Here is a 19,081-nt window from a genome sequence, read left to right as displayed (position 1 = left end):
CAGAGGCGAGTGGCTAACGATCAACAGACTGGGCTTGCAGTGGTGCCCAGTCGACACGGTAGGTCATTACGTGGCTACCAGGGGCCTCGGTGATCAATTCTTGGTTCACTCCTCGGGCCTTGCCCTCACCTGGTTTAGATTTTCGGCGGTGTTACGGTGTTCTTTACGGTCAGCGGGTTTTGATCCAACGGAGTTTGGGACACATTCGTTCAGAATTGGCGCTGCCACCTCGGCAGATGCGGGAGGTATGAACGAAGATGGGTTGAAAAGACTGGGCAGGTGGAAGTCACAAGCATATAAATCTTATGTTAGGCCGGATTTGATGGTTAGCGATGTCCTTTAGGACCATCCTCAGTGAATTTTTCCCTCAAGTGAATTTTCCGTTTTCAGTTAGAACGGGTTTTTTCCTTGTATTTTCTTTTGTTTTTCTCAGCCGCGGAGCCATGAAAGGTGTGCATCGTGGGTCATTCGTACATTTACTGGGCAGAGAAGAGGGCAGCTGTGCGGCCATTGGGAAAGGACTTAGGCATAACCGGAACATCTGTAACTTGGCACGGAGTACGGGGACTACAATGGCCTGACATGCTGAAATTAGTAATGGACATAAGCAGGAGGACCACCCGGAGGGTGGTTTTGTTCGTCCATGCCGGGGGGAACGACTTGGGTAAGATGAAGACGCGTGATCTGTTGGTGCTAATGAAGCAGGACATGTTGTGTTTCCGTGACTGCTTTCAAGAAGTAATACTGGTATGGTCAGACATAGTAGCAAGAAGAAATTGGAGAGGAGCAAGAGATTTGGAGGCAATAGACAGAGTGAGGAGGTTAGTCAATCTAAAAATGTCACAGTTTGTTCAGTCCCTCGGGGGCGTGTCGGTCCGACACTGGGAGTTAGAAGACAAAGAGAGAGAGGGGCATTTAGGGAGGACGGTGTCCACCACAATGAGGTAGGGCTAGATACATTTTTGTCTGGTTTGCAGGATGGTGTAGAGGCAGCTCTAGCACGGGTTGGTGGGGTGGGACGGAATGAGCCACAGTAGTACGGCACATCCCGTGTGGCCCGGAATTAGTCCATGCTGGATAGGGATAGTAGAGGAAGGTTTGCAAGCCGAAGGACCGGGGCTTACGAACGTCCTCGTGGACGGTTTACGGACTCATAAAGTTAACCTTCTTACAGCATGGAAAGGTTTGGATGATAGAAAAGTTATTAATAATGTTGTCATCATATGTTAATTTAATAAAGCTGTGGCCTACCCCACGTTTTGTACAGCAAGAAGTTGCAGACATGTTTTTTGGGTATGGTAAGTGAGCACTTAGTTAAGTTAGTGTCCCCAGTCTTGGTTTCTCTTGCTGGGAGCAATCACATTTTGCAGATTTAATCCCTTGCCGTCCTCACCGCCCATTCACAGCGGCAATCCTCTCAAGAAAATCCAATCATCGGGAACAGAAGGCTTGTGAAGAATTTCTGCTTTATTGAATTGTGCTCACATTACAGGACAAAGTCTGGAGAACGCGTTTCAGTCCCATACAGGACCTTGTTCCTGCGCTGAAGCTACAGAGTGACAGCCCCGCCAGCACCGCAGAACGAGTGAGTGCAATGCCTGAGCGGTTGCTACACAAAAAAGTAGTAACATAAAAAGAATGAAGCGTCGCCGTGACTGTAATAAGCCCTCTAGGTCCGTCCCCTCTCTCCAAATATGGGGAGATATGTTAGAGATCCCCTGTAGCTCCGCCCACTCTCTCTCCTCACTATGGGGATTCCACAGCTCTTTCGCAGTCTTCTTCCATTGATTTCAATGGGGCCACCACTGCTGCCGCCGGTTTCATTGAGAACAATGGGCGATATCGCAGATTCTTTTAATCGCAACTTGGAGTGAGCAAAAACATCACAAATGAGAATAAAATCACTGAAAATCATTGGTTTCATAATCGTGCGTCTTCACTCACTCCGCATCGCAGGAAAATCGATCGCCAGTGGGGAAGAGCCCTTAAACTCCATCAAAGATCTTTGGAGAGACTTGAGGACATCCGAACATTCTGATCACCCAAAGAAAAGGAGATTGCTGGCTGTATGGGGGACCGTCTCTACCCACCCTGCTGTCCTAATCTCCATGTGACGCCTTCATCTGTGTCCCTCGTACCCGGGTGCTCCACTTTACACCTGAACGTCTTCCCGAAGTCTTCATCTTGAATGGTGCCGCTCACACAGCTAGTAATGTGAAAAAGTCCATCATCATCTATCTGAGCTTCTCTGTTTGCTGACGGCAGAGCTTCTTCCTCCTTGTACCAGATCACAAAGATGTATCGTGGATGAAAGGAGTGAATTCTGCACCTCAGCTTCAGGCGGTCCCCGTCCTTGTAGGATCCAGAACAGGAGCGGCTTTAAAGAATAAAGAAAACCTTGTCAGGCCGGGGAACTGGACTGTGAGAGGGAATCCTGGGTAAACTTAGACACAGATGAAATTGTCTGTTTACACCCAGGACTGTGACGGTAACAAGAGGGCATCCGCTACGTCTAAAAGAAAGCAGGTTTCATCACCAACACAGAAGGGGGTTCTTTACTGTAAGAGCAGTGAGACTGTGGAACTCTCTGCCTGAGGATGTGGTGATGGCAGGATCCATAGAGGAGTGTAAGAGGGACTAGATGTCTTTCTATGATATTACAGGATATAGACATTAGGTGACCAGCGGGGTCGATGATCTTAAATGTTGATCCAGGGATTACTCTGGCTGCATTATGGAGTCAGGAAGGAAATTTTTCCCTCCAAATGAGCTAAATGGCTGCTTGAGTTCTTTTTTTGCCTTCTTCTGGACCAACAAGGAGGGGGAGGGGTAGACTCAGGCTGAACTAGATGGACATTGTCTTCATTCAGCCTAACATACTATGTTACTGTGCCTGCTTAAAGGGAATGTCTAGTTGTGAACTACTAGTGGACTATCCTCAGCATAGGTCATCAATAGCTGATTGACTGCGATCTGCCACTCAGAACCCCGTCCGATCAGCTGATCAGACACCTGCTGTAAGCACCGCAATACACAGGGGTCGGAGAGGAAGCTGCTGCCCCGACCTGTGTAGTGGTTGGCACTTGCAATTGCAGGCGCACTCCCATTGATTTTAATGAGATCCCAGCAGAAGTTGGCACCTAGCAACCACTAGGGACCATTGTCATTGATCCTTGGTCACATGGGTTGCTGTGATACACCTATCACAACCATCCATGTCATGTGTTTAGTAAATACAGCACAGGATTAGTGCACTTTATGTCTCTCCAATCACTGAGTGCTTTTGTGAGAGAAGAGCAATAATTACTAGATAAGGTACTAATTCTGTGCTATAGAGTCAAAAAGTTGAAGAAAGATCTGTAACCTCGCTTTCTTGGAGTGTGTCTGGCTGCTACTAGTAATATAAATGCAAGTTTCTCCAAAACTGCTGCACATATACATACAGCAGACATATCACTGTAATCATTGTGACTGGCACTACCTGATGGTACTCTTAGTGAGGGCTCCAAAAAAATGGTGACAAATTAAGGGGTCTAGTTTATGGGGATCGTTCTATTGTTTGGGCAGCTTGAAGACTCTACAGGTGATCAGTGGGGCCGGGAATGTATTCACCTGTGCCCTGACAGCCAGTGGGTGTTCCCTTCATCATAAGCCTAGCCATGTGTCCTGTAAGCAGATTGGGGCCATAATTGAGGTATCCTGCACACAGACATACCAGTGCACCAATAGTTGGGGTCTGTCTCCCCAGTTTTTCCTTTTTTAATAAAAAAACTGTCTTGAATGTGACATATTATTAGTTTTTTTATCTGCTTTCTATTGATTCTTTACAAAAAAACTGTATAGTAAAAATGCTGAATACGCCCCAAGATGAATTTGTTAGAGTACCCGTACTTTTGCTTCGGAGTGCTCCTTCTCCATTGGCTGTTTTTGGCTCCTTCTGGCAGTTGAAGTCTGCCCCATATAGCACTTATTTAGCCCTATATGGGGCCTTCTTCAGCTGCCCTAAGTAGTCACAAATGGCCGGTGGAGTAGGAGCCCTCCACAGTAAAAGTGCAGGTACTCTTAAAAGGTACTCTTCTGACATTAAAAATAAAATTCTATCCTTCCCTATTCTTACCCCATCAGTCTATTTACCTCATCTTCTCCCCGCTGATCTTCTCCTGTCTCCTGCAGTCCCGCGGGTCACTTGACCTCCAACCGGCTGATTCTTCTGCTCCCTGTGATGAAGCGTCCATTCTCTTCAGTCTTCTTCCTGCCAGCCAATGTACTCTATGTCACTAGTGATGTAGCGTTCATAGCCTAGCAGGAGTGCTGAGCTATTGCTGAGACTGTGCATGCGCGAGGTCTCACTGCAACAGTATATCAACTCTCGTTGTGAGATCGCGTGCATACGCAGTCTCGGTAATAGATCAGCATTCCTTTCTAGGCAGTGAACGTTATGTCTTTAGTGACGTAACCTTCACCGACCTACCGGAAGAAGAATGAGGAGAAAGAACGCTCCATAACAAGAGCTTGCGATGAGGTGGCCCGGGGACTGGAGAAGGTAGATGAGTAGGAGATGCCTGGGGAGGAATAGGTAAGTTTTGTTTTTTTTCTTTTAATGACACAACCCCTTTATGGGGTCTAGTTTTAAAAAAGTGGGGTCATTTGTGGGGGTGTCTATTGTTTTGGCAGCTCGACGGCTCTACAAGTGGGCAATGGGGCCTGAAACATTTTCAAGCATAATTTCCGTTCTGAAAGCCACCGGCTGCTCTTTACTTTAGGGCCCCAACGTGTAAAGCCATAAGATTGTGGCCACTGAGAAATATTTCTGAACATAGGAGAAAAAGAGGTATCAATTTTGGGGTGCATGTTTTAATTTTCGCCTAATCGCTGCAGCCCATCACTAGCCTGGGCCATACCATGCAGAGGTGGGAGATTGGTTGCAGTGACCATGTGACCACACACCCCAGAAGTGAGCATAGAACGGTAGTGGCACAGAAAGCAGCTGGGAGTTAAAGGGGTCATTTTAAGGGGTGTGGCCTAAAAATAAAAGAGTTGTTGTCTTTTTGTTGCCATGAGGCTGGGAGGGATACTTTATAGCAGATACACAGACCCGCCCAAAGCCAACAAAGTATGAGGTAAAATGAAGTAGATGCTGACATTTCCCAGCATGCAGCAGAAGGACGATCCATCCCTACCTTGCACCCTCAGCATCAGCTTCTTGCTGACCGGTTTCTTCAGAGCTTCATGCTGAACTTCCAGAATAAGTTTAGCGCCGTTGTGTTCGTGTAGACAAGGTGTTATGGTCACAGCGCAGAAACAGCTGAATAGACGATTTTTAGGCGGTGGTATAAAAGGTTCCAGCTTCAGGTGGGAAGGCTGTAATAGGGGGGTGTCGTTGTTTTCTTTCCTTCCGGGACTCCACTCATCCACCTTATTGTATTTATTTATTGTCTTAGTGCCTTTACTTAAATATAGGGTGATATGGATGTTTTTGGGCCTGAAGTTCATGATAGGACAGGCCAGCTTTGTTCCTCTCGTATGGATCAGTTCACATTCAATGATTTCCGAGACCTCCGGTGGTACTGTGCGGATCAGAAGACGTCTGTTAGAGGGTGACCTATGACTATTATACACATCAATGCCCGGCAGATACTGGAAGAGAAGCATCAGACCGCACAACACTTATCCAATGACCTACTGCTGCTTGTAGGGTGGTTTTTAGGCTGCATCCACAAAAGGGGTGACTTCGTCGCACGATGTTTTCGCAATGCGACAGCGCTACAAATCACATGTATGTAGAGCCCATGATTTCCTATGGGTTCCTCCACACCCGCCATGTTTTGCAGGCTGCTTCATTGAGAAGCTACAAAATCGCAGCATGCTCTATACAGCCGCGATTTGTGATTTTTTTCTAGCCCATGTTCCCCAATGTGGTTTTGGTGTGATGCAACTTTTACAGTAGGAAATCCCACTGTAAAAGCCCTAGCTGCAGTAAAAAAAACCACATCACCTCTCCGGCACTGACAGGCTCTGGTGCGCGTCTTCTCTTCAGCCCCGGTCCTCAGTCTACTGACAGCCCTTCCTGGATTGGAGGTTGAAATCCCCGCCTCCAGGAAGGGTTGACTGTGAGTGGTTCACGAGCGCTGGCTCAGCCAATCAGAGCCGGCGTTCGAGCAACCAATCACAGCTATTCAATAAATGGAGGCTGGGATTTCAATCTCCAATCCATGAAGGGCTGGCAGAAGACTGAAGACCGGGCTGAGGAGTCGTCGTGGCTGAAGAGAAAGCGCATGGCAGAACCTGTCAGCGCCGGAGAGGTGATGTATTATTTTTTGGTTTGCTTTTATTTCAAGCCCTCCCTCCTCTCGAAAATCCTCGCATGTGGTGCTGCAAAGTCGTGTGACTTTGTAGCGCTACAAAATTGAGGTATAGCCACGAGAAAACGCAGCAAAACCTCACGGACCACCGATGCAATATTGCTGCAATTTTCTCATGGCGCTATCGAATCACCCGTGTGGATGCAACTTTAGTGTGAGATTCAAACACGAAGCATCATAAACAAGTGTCGGAAGGGGTAACATCTCTACTTAGGGAGAGCATCAAGAAGGTGAGGAAGGAGACTTATAAGGCCATTCATTACTCTACAGATGTGAATAAAGGGTGAGGCATTGATTTGCAGGAATGCTGCCATCCAGTAGGTGGTGCTGCAGAGGTATTGTTCCATCTTCTTTATTTGCATATTACCCAGAGGAGCATGGGTGGCCTTATAAGTCTCCTCCGTCACCTTCATGGTGCTCTCCCTAAGGTGTGATGTTACCCCTCCGGACTCACATCACAGGCCTCTTGGTAGAGTCCTGGTTGTTTTTTCTCCATATATTATGGGGGCCGCTGGGCTCTTGGGAACTTTCAGTGAAATGTTTTTGTAGCTTCTCCAGATCTGTGCCTCCACACAATGCAGTCTCTGAGCTCTGCAGGCAGTTGTTTCCTCTTTATGGCTTGGTTTTGGCTCTGATATGCATTGTGAGCGGTGAGACCTTATATAGGGGGGAGAGGAGGGTCTTTTACATCCAATCAACTGAGTTTCCCACAAGTGGCTCTAATTAAGGTGTAGAAACATCTCAAAGATGATCAAAAGAAATGGGCGCCCCCCGCAGTCACAAGTGTCATATCAAAGGGTGTGAATACTTATGACAATGCAATAGGTTACTTTAAATGTTAGTATCATTCTGTTGTCACTTTGTCATTCTGGAATTAGAATGATGGAGAAACATAAGGCCACAACATAACAAAATGTAAAAAAAGGTGAAAGGGTCTGAAGACTTTCCGGCCCCGTGTATATTTACTTTATTAGGTAGCTGCACCAACTTGCATGATGGCGGTTCTCTTGCTCGCCTAGCAGCCATATCTGAGCCGCCACTACGAGGGACCCAGGAAATGTGAAGATTTATGTCTGAATGTAATTCCCCGGCGGTCATTCTTGTCAGTGACTACCCAACCTCCAGCGATGGCCGGCTCCAGTCTGTCACTGCCATACATGTACCTATATATACTGTATACATGGAGTAGGTACGCTGCTTACCTTTCTTATAACACATCCCGTAACTAACGACTAGAACCGCTGATATCAGTGCGACAAGTATCCCGGATATGATCCCAATGATGTAAGTCACGTCCTCTATAAAGAGAGAAGCAAATAAGAGTAATCCATTCACAAGTAGTACTAATACTCGATAATACTAGTACTAATACTCATCCGCAGGAAGAGCAGCAGCATGCACGATTCATCTATATACAGGAGACGGGACGAGCTGTATACCGCGTACCTGCTACAGGTTGCACTGAGAGAGTAGCGTTACACGTCAGAGCGCCGGTCAGCGACCGGTGGCCGACTACACAGGAATACACATCTCCATCTTCTGCGATGCTCAGAGCCGTCACGGACAGCACGCTCCTCACATCGTACGTTCCATCAGGGTTCGGCACTGGCGTCTTGGAGCAAGTATTTTCATCCAGGTCGGAGGAGTTGGATGACTCCTTACTGTGCCTCACCCAATGTATTCCCGCACCCGCCGGATAGAAGCCACTCACATAACACGTCACGGACCTCTCGGTGCCCGGATTCATCACTAGACTGGAGTCGCTCACCCTACATGTCGGCTTCCCTGAAAGGAGAGAAAGACATAATAGTGGAAGTCATAGAAATACTGCCGTCCTTCTTAGGGCGCCACCCACTGGGGATATGTTTTCTTGCAATGCGAGAGCGAGTGAAAAAGCAAGCCTCCCAGCGCTAAGAAAACTCTGCGATATCGCTCATTGCTTTAAACGGGGCTGTCGCTTCTGCACTAAAGACATAGAGAGTACATCGCGGAATCTGCCACAGCTAAGGCAGGGGACCGCGGGGATGAAGGAATCCTCTGCCATAGTACTCACAGCTGTGGCAGAGGTTCGCAATGCTATCCCATTGCTTTCAAAGGGGCCAGCGCTGCTGCAGCCCCATTGAACGCAGTGGGTGGCAGGCAGCACCCGCGTCAATGATTTTCTGGGAAGGGCTTGAAATATAAGACCTTCGCTGAAAATCATCCCTAGCTGAAAAAAAGAGTTAAAATTTTTTTTTTACTCACCTAGGAGAGCCGTGCAGCTCTTCTCTCTGGTCCCACAGTCGTATGAATTCAAGGAATGGCTGAGCGCTGCCTGTGATTGGCTGAGCGCTGTGACCAATCATAGGCAGCACTCAGCTGTCATTCAATGGCAGAGCACTGCCTGTGATTGGCTGAGCGCTCAGCCAATCAGACCAACGCTTTCTGGGGGAGTAGATTTTTCAATCCCCGTCCTCCAGAAGATAGAAGACGACTGCCAGGGCCGAAGAGAAGAGCCAGACAGCTCTTCTAGGTGAGTAAAAAAAAATTGTAACTTTTTTTTCAGCTAGGGATGGCTTTCAGGGAAAGGCTTATATTTCAAGCCCTTCCCCGAAAATCATTGCTGCGGGGGTTGCCTCAGCAGCGCCGGTCCCATTGAAAGCAGTGGGATAGCATTGCGGACTTCTGTCACAGCTGTGACAAATATGGCAGAGGATTCCTTCATCCCCGCGGTCCCCTGCCTTAGCTGTCACAGCTGTGGCAGAAGTCCACGATGTACTCCCTATGTTTTCAATGGGGTTGGTGCTGCTGGCGCCGGCCCCATTGAAAACAATGAGCGATATCACAAAGTTTTCTCTGCGCTGCGAGGCTAGAGTGTTAAAATCGCAAATGAGTATGAAACCATTGAAAATCATTGGTTACATAATCATGTGTTTTCACTCGCTCTCGCATTGCAAGAAAACATATCGCTAGTGGGTAGGCGCCATTAAAGGGATTTTACAACTAAAAACATGTATCTCCTATCTACAGGACAGGGGGTAAATGTCTCTGATTGCTGGGGTCCGGCTGCAGGGACTTACAGCGATCCCCAGGGGACCCGAATGCCCTCTGAAAGAAGCAGCATGCATTGAAAGACTGCTGCTCCATCCATTCTATGGGCCAGAAGGAGACTGCAGAGCGCATGGATGTCCTTCTGTCCCATAGAAGTGAATGGAGAGGTCACGCATGTTCACTGCCGATCCATCCACATAAGGCATTCAGATGCTCTGGGGTCAGTAAAAACAGTTGTACCGTTCATGTCTTTCAGGCTTAAGCTATATAAGACAGGGATCGTGCACCCAAACATCACTGCGTAGGCCTACAACCTCGGTGGACCTTTTCCAACCCGCAGCTTGCGGCACCACAACCCTATTGACTTCAATGGCAGCACAAGGTCGCAGGGCTTTACATCGTCTTTGGTTGCTTTGTAGCCCTAGTCTTACTGAGCACATTTAGTAACATCCATAGTATAGGGAGAAAAAGTAAGTGAACCTTTTTATTTGAAGCGCCCATCCAGTTTTGGGACAAAATTCTGTTCCAGGACTGAAAAGGTGGCGGCGGTGGGGAGGTATATTACCTGCTGTCATTCTTCTCATTCCTGTTTGCCATTGTCCCTCCGATCTGCAGGTTTGGGATCTTGTCCAAGATGGCCACTGCAATTTTCTAGCTACTTAATGCACACAGTATGCAGCTCTCTGGTTTGCAAGCACAAATCATGTGACCAACCCCGGCCTATCAGAGATCAGGTTATTGTCCATTGGTAGTCTAACACTACTAATACACTGTGGAGATTAGGTAGCCTGAGGATTGTGTTGGCCACCATGGGCATCTAAAAATGGGACCTGGCGGATCAGAGGGGCACCAGCATAAAAAAACAACAGCAGGTAGTATAACCGCCCCTCCGGTCCCAGGACAAAATGTTATTTTATAACCGGAGGGTCCGTTTAATAACCTGTAGATTCCCTTTTAGCGGCGATCATCTCTAGCAAATGTTTCCTGTGGCTGCAACTAACATTTATATAACATTGGTGGAATTTTGGGACTTGTTGAAAGGTCTTTGTGCAGGAGACTTGCCTTACGGTCCACTCTGTGCCTCCATAGATGCATCATACGATGGCAGATATATTGACCTCTGTGATGGCAGTACTTACCGGACAGCTGCAGGGTGACTTTACTCGTCGCTTTATCAGGAGTAACGATGACGGAACAGGTGTATTCTCCTTCATCCCTGATCTGCAGGTTGGGTATATGTAGACCGGCATCTCCCTCCACAAGTCCACGTTCTGGTATGTCAGACCCTGATCTATTTTGGACACGTTGTCCACCATTGAACAAGTAGATAAGTTCTTCTTCTAGTGTTCTTAGGGTCCAGCGCACAGAGACTGTAGAAAGATCCAGATGTGAAGCTTTGTAGCCAGTAAAGTGGCAGGGTATGATCACATTATGACCCAGCAGTGCCTCGACAGGGGAATCGATCCTGCGGATTTCCAATGTATCTATAAAGCAGACAATGACCGTTTTATTTAGTAACATCCTAAAACTGTGAGGTGCTTCTTCAGATTTCAACTGCAAGCGCCATCAGAAATGTCTGAAGAGAGCAAAATTTGCCAAACTTTTTCTTTTTCGATTTAGGGAAATGTCCAGAAGGAAAACTTCTTTAATAACTCTTTTCAAGTAAGGACATATCTCACACGTTGTAGTTATACTGGGACCTTGGTCATATTGTAAATCTTTAATCTTGGCTTTAAAACAAGTATGGGATGGCAGCTCTAGTTATGATTTAACCAGAGATAGAGCAGGATGAAGTAGGACCTTCATATACTTGCAGCTCTGATTTCAGCCAGGTGACCAAATATCCCAATTAAGGTGGGGCAGTCCCACTCTGGGACCCCGTGTCTTGCTATCCCCAGGGTCCCTAAGCAGGACAGCCTCTTGTCCCGCTTTCGGGATGTCGAGTCACCATGAAAAGGATTACCAGCCAAGGTGCCGCAACTCCCCAGCTGGTAATCACTCAATGGCACTCCTACAGGTGCACAGACTGGCGTCAGTTTGTGCACCCGGGTTCCTCCTCTCCTGATCTCTCCTCTTCGGTTCCACAGGTGCACACACTTCCACCCACAGCAGTGCCAAGCAAAGCAGCAGCAGCGCTTTGAAGTCAAGGAGGAGATAAGTATAACGGTCTCAGGGGGGTGCTATTACTACTGGGGCTGATATAGGGGACACTATTAGTAATCTAATCTGGAAAGTTGAAGTCCAGCACACTCCAGCTAGTTCTTCCCTCAGCATGTGTGGAAGAAGAGAGAGTGGGAGTGCTGACCAGGGGGAAAGAGGATGTGTGATCTTGCTCTTGTCTCTGTAAGGCTTCCTGCACACGGTTGAGCCCAATATGTCACTTGTGCATGTGCGATGTACCTGGGGATGCGAGGTGTTTTTGTGTCAAAAATGCCTTCCATCACTTCAGTACAGTTGCGATCATCTGGCGCGGCACAAATCCAGGAGCTCCTGTACTCCAGACAGTAGTTCTACTTGCTGAGCTATCCAGCCCTTTGGATAGCTCCTCTGCTGAACCTTGTCCTTGTTTCCTGCTCCTGTTTCCCTGATTGCTCACACTTTATAAACCTGGCCTTGTATCTCCTTCCTTTGTGAGATTATTGTGCTCCCAGCCCTCAGTCAAGCTTTCCTCCCAACTGCTCCTCTCACTACAATTGCTGCTTCTGTGTACCGGACTCTGGCTTCTCACTGACTACGCTACCTGCCTGCTCCTTTTGTACCCTAACCGATACTACCTGTGTACCGACCTCCGGCTTCCCCTGACTACTCTTTCGGCCCACTGGAGTCGCAACAAGAGATTCCGAACCGGAACGTAACAGTAATAATCTCACCCAAAATAGAGTCTGCTGTGACCACCTTGAGGAAACAGGTTATTGAGCTCCAAGAGTTTTGCGCCACTTACCTGGAAAAGGCTGCTGACCTACAAAGGCAGATCACTGATTTACAGTGGCAACTTCTGGAGTTGCGCAATTCAGGTTCTGATGTCCGCATGCCACTGCCAGCAAAGTTCAGTGGGAATCGTCCCCAGTACCGAGGGTTCCTGAACCAGTGTCGTATCTATTTCCAGATGCAACCTACTCCGTTTACTAGTGACAGAAAGAAGGTATTATTTATCGTCAACCTCCTCACAGATGAAGCGCTTGCATGGGCCTTGCCATATGTGGAAACAAACAGTAACCACCTTGACAGTCTCGATGCCTTCACTACTGCTATGGATCAAGTCTTTGATGACCCAAATCACTGTGCCATAGCAGAAGGTAGGTTGCACAACCTACGACAAGGGCAACGCTCTATTGCTGAACATATGGCAGAATTTCATCACTGAGTGACTGACACCACATAGAACCTAGCCAACTAGAAGAGTCAGTTCCGACGAGGATTATCAGAGCAAGATGAGCTTGCCAGAGTGGAGACCCCTGACAATCTGCAGGACTTTATGTGGTTATGTATTCGTATTGATCAGAGAATCACAGAACGAAAGAAGGAGAAGCTGCGAGTTTTTGGGAACCATCCTGCCTATTCTTTCAGTCAACCAGCGTTTAACACCCAACAAAGGACTGGAACCATTCCCAAGCCAATGAAGATTGATTCCATCCGCAAACCTCTTTCATTAGCTGAGAAGGAAAGGCGCTGAGAATCTATGTCTATAGTGTGGGGAATCGGGAAATTATGCTATTAATTGCCCCAACAAGTTCCAAAGGACTATAGCATTTCCTGGTGCCGAGACCATAGGCAGATCTGACGTTCCTAAACAGCCTGGCTATCCCATCGATAACCCAAGATAAAGATGAAATATGTCCCCCATCTTTTCACTTGGTCATTCCCATACAAGTCCTAATTGGGGACCAAAAATTAGAATGCTCCGCTATGTTAGACTCTGAAGCTGGAGGGAACTTCATGGACTTTAAATACGCTCTCGGCAATAATATCTCAAGAAGCACAATTAGTTCCCATCTTATCTCTTTTCCCAAGTTTCCAGTTATTCTCGGAATCCCTTGGTTTCCTACCCACAATCCTTCCATTAACTGGGACTTAAGGACCATTACCCACCCCTCTGAGTACTGCAAAGAAAGATGGCAGATGTCACTACCCGCCCCCGAACATACCCAAACCTCTGAGAATTATCAGCAGAATTGCCTCCAGGAACAACCATCCCTTTTGGGCAAATTTACAATCTTTCCAAACCTGAATTAAAAGTCCTCAGAGCATACGTGGATGAAAATTTAAAGAAGGGTTTCATTCGACCAGGGGCGTAACTAAAGGCTCAGGGGCCTGGGTGCAAACGTTTAGCTGGCCACCCACCCTCCATCTGTACCCGTACCCATACCTAAACTGTGCTGCATACAGCTTCAAGACCAATTTACATAAATGATTTAGGCCCTTGGCGTAAGACTAAAAATGACTCATTTCCTAGACTATGTGAAAATTTGTTTGTAGCCCCCTTGGGCCGCTTTCACACAGCCGAGAAAATCTCACATGAATATGAAACCCATTCTTTTGATGTGATATCAACCAAGCTTATATAAACTGGGCCAGGTTATACCAGCATTGTCAGAACAGGGTCCGGGATACTGGAAGTCCCTGAAGAAACCTGCAACCCCTGTCCCTACCTACTTGCCCCCCTGGGCTAAACCCTCACTAGGGAAGCGCGATACGGGGACGACAAACAGACACTGGAGACAAACAAGCAGTAGAATGGTCAGACTATCCGGGTCGGAAATAGGAGGGTACGTGGTACAGAGGGGTCAGGCAAAAGCAAAGTTAGGTCCAGAAAGCAGAAAGTCAAAAAGCCGGGGTCACAACAGGAGTCAAACAATACGCGGGTGCAGCTGGAAGACCAAACTATCACTGGCAACCATTTGCACACACAGACAGGTTTAAATCCTGTCAGAGCTCCCGCCCCGGCAGCTGATTGGAGCGGGGAGTCTGACAGCCACCAGGAACACCCAGCCCAGCAGGGGACCCCACCCCCAGCCCTGCAGGAGGCGGAGAAGAAGATGAGTGCTGGGTTGCTATGAAGCCGAGGATGCGGTGCGGGGCAGCCCACGCCGCGACCCTAGCAACCTGGCGGCAAGGAGGAGCCTGGTGGCCAGGGGAGGTGACAAGGACTGGGGCAGCGGCAGCCGCCTGTGTGACAGGACCGGCGGTGAGGGAACGGACCCGCGAGCCGCCGGTCTAGACAAGCATGCTCCATATCACTATATACAGTAGATGTATATCCCCCTGTATCGCTGTATATAGTGATATGGAGCATGCTGATGTAACCTGGAGATCTCCTGTATATAATTATATATGTACAGCTGGTATAACTTATACCAGCAATACATTATGGAGTATATACAGTATTTACCACAGCATGTATTCCTCCCCCGGTCTCCTTCTCAGCTCCTGACACTGTCAGTGAGCTACCATCAGTGAACTGATACACTGCAGTTGTGACCAATCACAACTACAGTCTCTCAGTGGGAGGAGTGAGCGCCCGGGGAGTCTGCAGCCTGTAATTGGCTGCCGGCTCCCCCGGTAAGTGCTGGCCCGTGGGCTGCAGCTGTGAGACAGTGGTGAGACTGTGTCTACCAGGGGGTCCGCAAGCCACGGCAGTAAGATTTCATAAGGGGCCCTGTGACCCCCAGTAGTACGCCATTGTATTCTACCTTCTTCATCCCCAGCTGGGGAATTCAATTTCTTGGATATATCATCTGATGGTCTGAGTATGGATCCTAGTAAAACTAAAGCTGTAGTTGATTGGCCCACTCCGCAAAATCTAAAAGATGTTCAACGCTTTAGAGGGTTTGCGAATTTTTACGGAAGATTCATAAAAGACTTCTCAAAAATCATCTTGCTAATCACTTCACTCACAAAGAAAGTCAAAGCATATTCATGGTCTGCAGAGGCACAGGATGTGTTTGAAAAACTAAAACCTCTTTTCACTTCTGCTCCATTACTGGTCCATCTAAATCCTGAATTGCTGTTTGTGGTTGAAGTGAAAGCCTCTGACTGCCGTGGGAACCGTCCTGTCTCAATGACTCAAAGATAACATTCTTCCAGTGATAACATTCTTGTAGTGGAGAGGAACTAGATGAAGGGCTGTGGAGCACAATAATCTCACACTGAGGGAGTGGCGGGGCCAGGCTTTTATGTTGTGGTTATTAACCGTTTAGTCATTCACGACCCTCGACAACCCCAAATGCGAGCTCCCTCCATGTTTTTCGCTTTTGCACTGCTTCTTTCAGTTGTCTGATATCCAGGCTTTTATAGGAAGTAGCAGCAGGGCCAGGACAGAGGGCTGGAACTAGATCAGGCGCCAGGACAATGTTATGATCAGCAGAGGAGCTTGTTCAGCTGGCCCACTGGGCAGAGAAACCGTCCAGAGCACAGTAGGTCACAGGTTTGATCCCTGCAATAAACTTCATGCACCAAGGCTCACGGGGGAGTTCAACCAGAGGTATTTGGGAAAACCAGCCCCTGGGATGGCCCGCACTGGTTGCAACAACAGACTCTGAACCCGAGCCGGACCGTTACAGAGTCGGAGGGTCGTCAAGTGTTTCCCATTGTTTTCAAAGGGAAACCTCGCCTCGCATGCTGTGCAATGTGTTTTCCTGTCACATTGAAGACAATGGGCGATGCATTCTGAGGAATGTGAAAATATAGGACATGCCATAATTTCTTTTCTATTTGTGTGCCGCGTAACTCAGAAATCTCGCACGATTTTCTCGTTCGTGTGAACGTGGCCTAAGGGTATGTTAATGCATAATGTAAATGCTGTGAACTTTCCATATAGAAAAATCTCCAGCATTTACAGTAAAGTCATATGGAGGAGATAAGAGATTTCATGACATGGTGCCGGAACAAATGGCATGGAACCTGCAGTGAGGAGGACCTGCACAGTATAGCAGTTTACACTGAGGATGTACAGCACAGATATCACCTCTTTAAATGAAGGGTTAACTCTCTGCCAAAATCTACTTGGAACAGATGTGAATTTGATGTGGAGCCGTACCCAAATCTGCAGTGGGTTTAGCTCGCTCCTCACCTGGATTTAGCCTTGTGAGTTGGCTTGGACGTATAACCCGTATACCTGCTATTCACTCCTGGCTTCCCAGTTTATACTTTTTCTGTCTGCTCAGCCAGCAGTTGCTCTATGGACATAATCAGGAGTCCAACCATCTGTGAGGAGGCCAGGGTGACCAGTGCCAAATCCGACCATTATGGCTTTTTTAGACTGACGCGCTAGACCTGTCTGTGACCACTATCATCCGTCTTCTCCATTATCTGACTACCATCACCCTCATACATTGTGGCACCATCTGATCACCATTGTGTTCTTGTCTTCTATTGGTGGCTTCCTATTCTTTCACCTCTGTGTTGGGTTTCTATGTGCTTCTTATTGTTGCTCATTTGACTGTCTGGATGTTACATAATTCATCTAGTATCTGAGTATCTGAGTACTGCGAGACCATTAGTACCCAAGAAAGGCGACTGCTATTGTTACACCAACAATAATCCTCAATCTCTGGATCCCATCCCATGTTTTATTGACCACCAGCTCTATATATTCTTCACATCGGACTAACATTGGTTGTTCTGCAGCTTGTGTCTCTCAAGCTATTGTGCAATACCAATAAATGCCGTCCTTGGATTCTCTACCCAGAGCTCACTGCGCCGCGTGCAACATACAGGGTAAAGTACACAAACGTTTCCCCAGAGACGCCTGGCGCGTACAATTGCTGCAAAATTCTCCCTAATGACAGAATACCTGCCCTGATAAGACTGCTCTCTACCCACTTCTGTACGACTACTCTCTGTTCGTATACGACTGCTCTCTATCTACTCCTATACGACTACTCTCTGTTCATATACGACTGCTCTCTACCTACTCCTATACGACTGCTCTTTGTTTGTATACGACTGCTCTCTACCTACTCCTATACGACTACTCTCTGTTCGTATACGACTGCTCTCTATCTACTCCTATACGACCCTTCTCTGTTCGTATACGACTGCTCTCTACCTACTCCTATACGACTACTCTCTGTTCGTATACGACTGCTCTCTACCTACTCCTATACGACTACTCTCTGTTCGTATACGACTGCTCTCTACCCACTCCTATACGATTACTCTCTGTTCATATACAACTGCTCTCTACCCACTCCTATACGATTACTCTCTGTTCATATACAACTGCTCTCTACCCACTCCTATACGATTACTCTCTGTTCGTATACGACTGCTCTCTATCTACTCCTATACGACTACTCTCTGTTCATATACGACTGCTCTCTACCTACTCCTATACGACTACTCTCTGTTCGTATACGACTGCTCTCTACCTACTCCTATAAGACTACTCTCTGTTCGTATACGACTGCTCTCTACCTACTCCTATACGACTGCTCTTTGTTTGTATACGTCTGCTCTCTATCTACTCCTATAGACTACTCTCTGTTCATATACGACTGCTCTCTACCTACTCCTATAAGACTACTCTCTGTTCATATACGACTGCTCTCTACCTACTCCTATACGACTACTCTCTGTTCGTATACGACTGCTCTCTACCTACTCCTATACAACTACTCTCTGTTCGTATACGACTGCTCTCTATCTACTCCTATACGACCCTTCTCTGTTCGTATACGACTGCTCTCTACCTACTCCTATACGACTACTCTCTGTTCGTATACGACTGCTCTCTACCTACTCCTATACAACTACTCTCTGTTCGTATACGACTGCTCTCTATCTACTCCTATACGACCCTTCTCTGTTCGTATACGACTGCTCTCTACCTACTCCTATACGACTACTCTCTGTTCGTATACGACTGCTCTCTACCTACTCCTATACAACTACTCTCTGTTCGTATACGACTGCTCTCTATCTACTCCTATACGACCCTTCTTTGTTCATATACGACTGCTCTCTACCTACTCCTATAAGACTACTCTCTGTTCGTATACGACTGCTCTCTACCTACTCCTATACAACTGCTCTTTGTTTGTATACGACTGCTCTCTATCTACTCCTATACGACTACTCTCTGTTCATATACAACTGCTCTCTACCTACTCCTATACGACTACTCTCTGTTCGTATACGACTGCTCTCTACCTACTCCTATAAGACTACTCTCTGTTCATATATGACTGCTCTCTACCTACTCCTATACGACTACTCTCTGTTCGTATACGACTGCTCTCTATCTACTCCTATACGACCCTTCTCTGTTCGTATACGACTGCTCTCTATCTACTCCTATACGACTACTCTCTGTTCATATACGACTACTCTCTACCTGCTCACAAAAAAGCTTTTCTTTCTCCAAGGAAAAATAAAGAAGCTAATGTGTCAATGTAAAAAGAATATGCTTTTTTATTCCATATGTGCTATTACATATCTACAGTTAAAATGCAACAGAGGACACGTTTCCAATACTCCTGGAGCCGGATCACCTCTACTCTCTACTTGCCTCTAAAAGACTGCTCTCTATCTACTCTTATAGGACTGCTCTCTACCTACTAGTATAAGAGTTACTCTCTACCTGCTCCTATGAGAGATACTTTTCACCTGCTCCTATAGGACTTCTCTCTATTTGATCCTACAGGACTGCTCTCTACCAGCATTTATCCGACTACTCTCTACCTGCTCCT

The 19,081-nt window shown here is 47.1% G+C and overlaps 1 protein-coding gene across 1 annotated transcript in view; it reads right to left on the bottom strand.

Annotated features, from left to right (window-relative positions):
• Nucleotides 1–2,192: 2,192 nt before the first annotated feature.
• Nucleotides 2,193–19,081, bottom strand: part of LOC136582504 (CD276 antigen homolog) — a 31,334-nt gene continuing 14,445 nt past the window's right edge. Inside the window, exons 2-6 of the mRNA XM_066583617.1 lie at nt 10,532–10,876; nt 7,809–8,147; nt 7,565–7,660; nt 5,181–5,567; nt 2,193–2,377 (exon numbers count right to left, since the gene is read on the bottom strand). Of these exons, the coding sequence (XP_066439714.1) occupies nt 2,337–2,377; nt 5,181–5,567; nt 7,565–7,660; nt 7,809–8,147; nt 10,532–10,876 (1,208 nt within the window). The 3' untranslated portion in view covers nt 2,193–2,336. The remainder of the gene's footprint in view (nt 2,378–5,180; nt 5,568–7,564; nt 7,661–7,808; nt 8,148–10,531; nt 10,877–19,081) is intronic.

This window comes from Eleutherodactylus coqui, chromosome 11 (assembly GCF_035609145.1).
Source record: "Eleutherodactylus coqui strain aEleCoq1 chromosome 11, aEleCoq1.hap1, whole genome shotgun sequence".
In the NCBI taxonomy this organism is placed as follows: domain Eukaryota; kingdom Metazoa; phylum Chordata; class Amphibia; order Anura; family Eleutherodactylidae; genus Eleutherodactylus; species Eleutherodactylus coqui.
The sequence above is the reverse complement of the archived record's forward strand: the minus strand, read 5'-3'. Positions and strand labels throughout refer to the sequence as shown.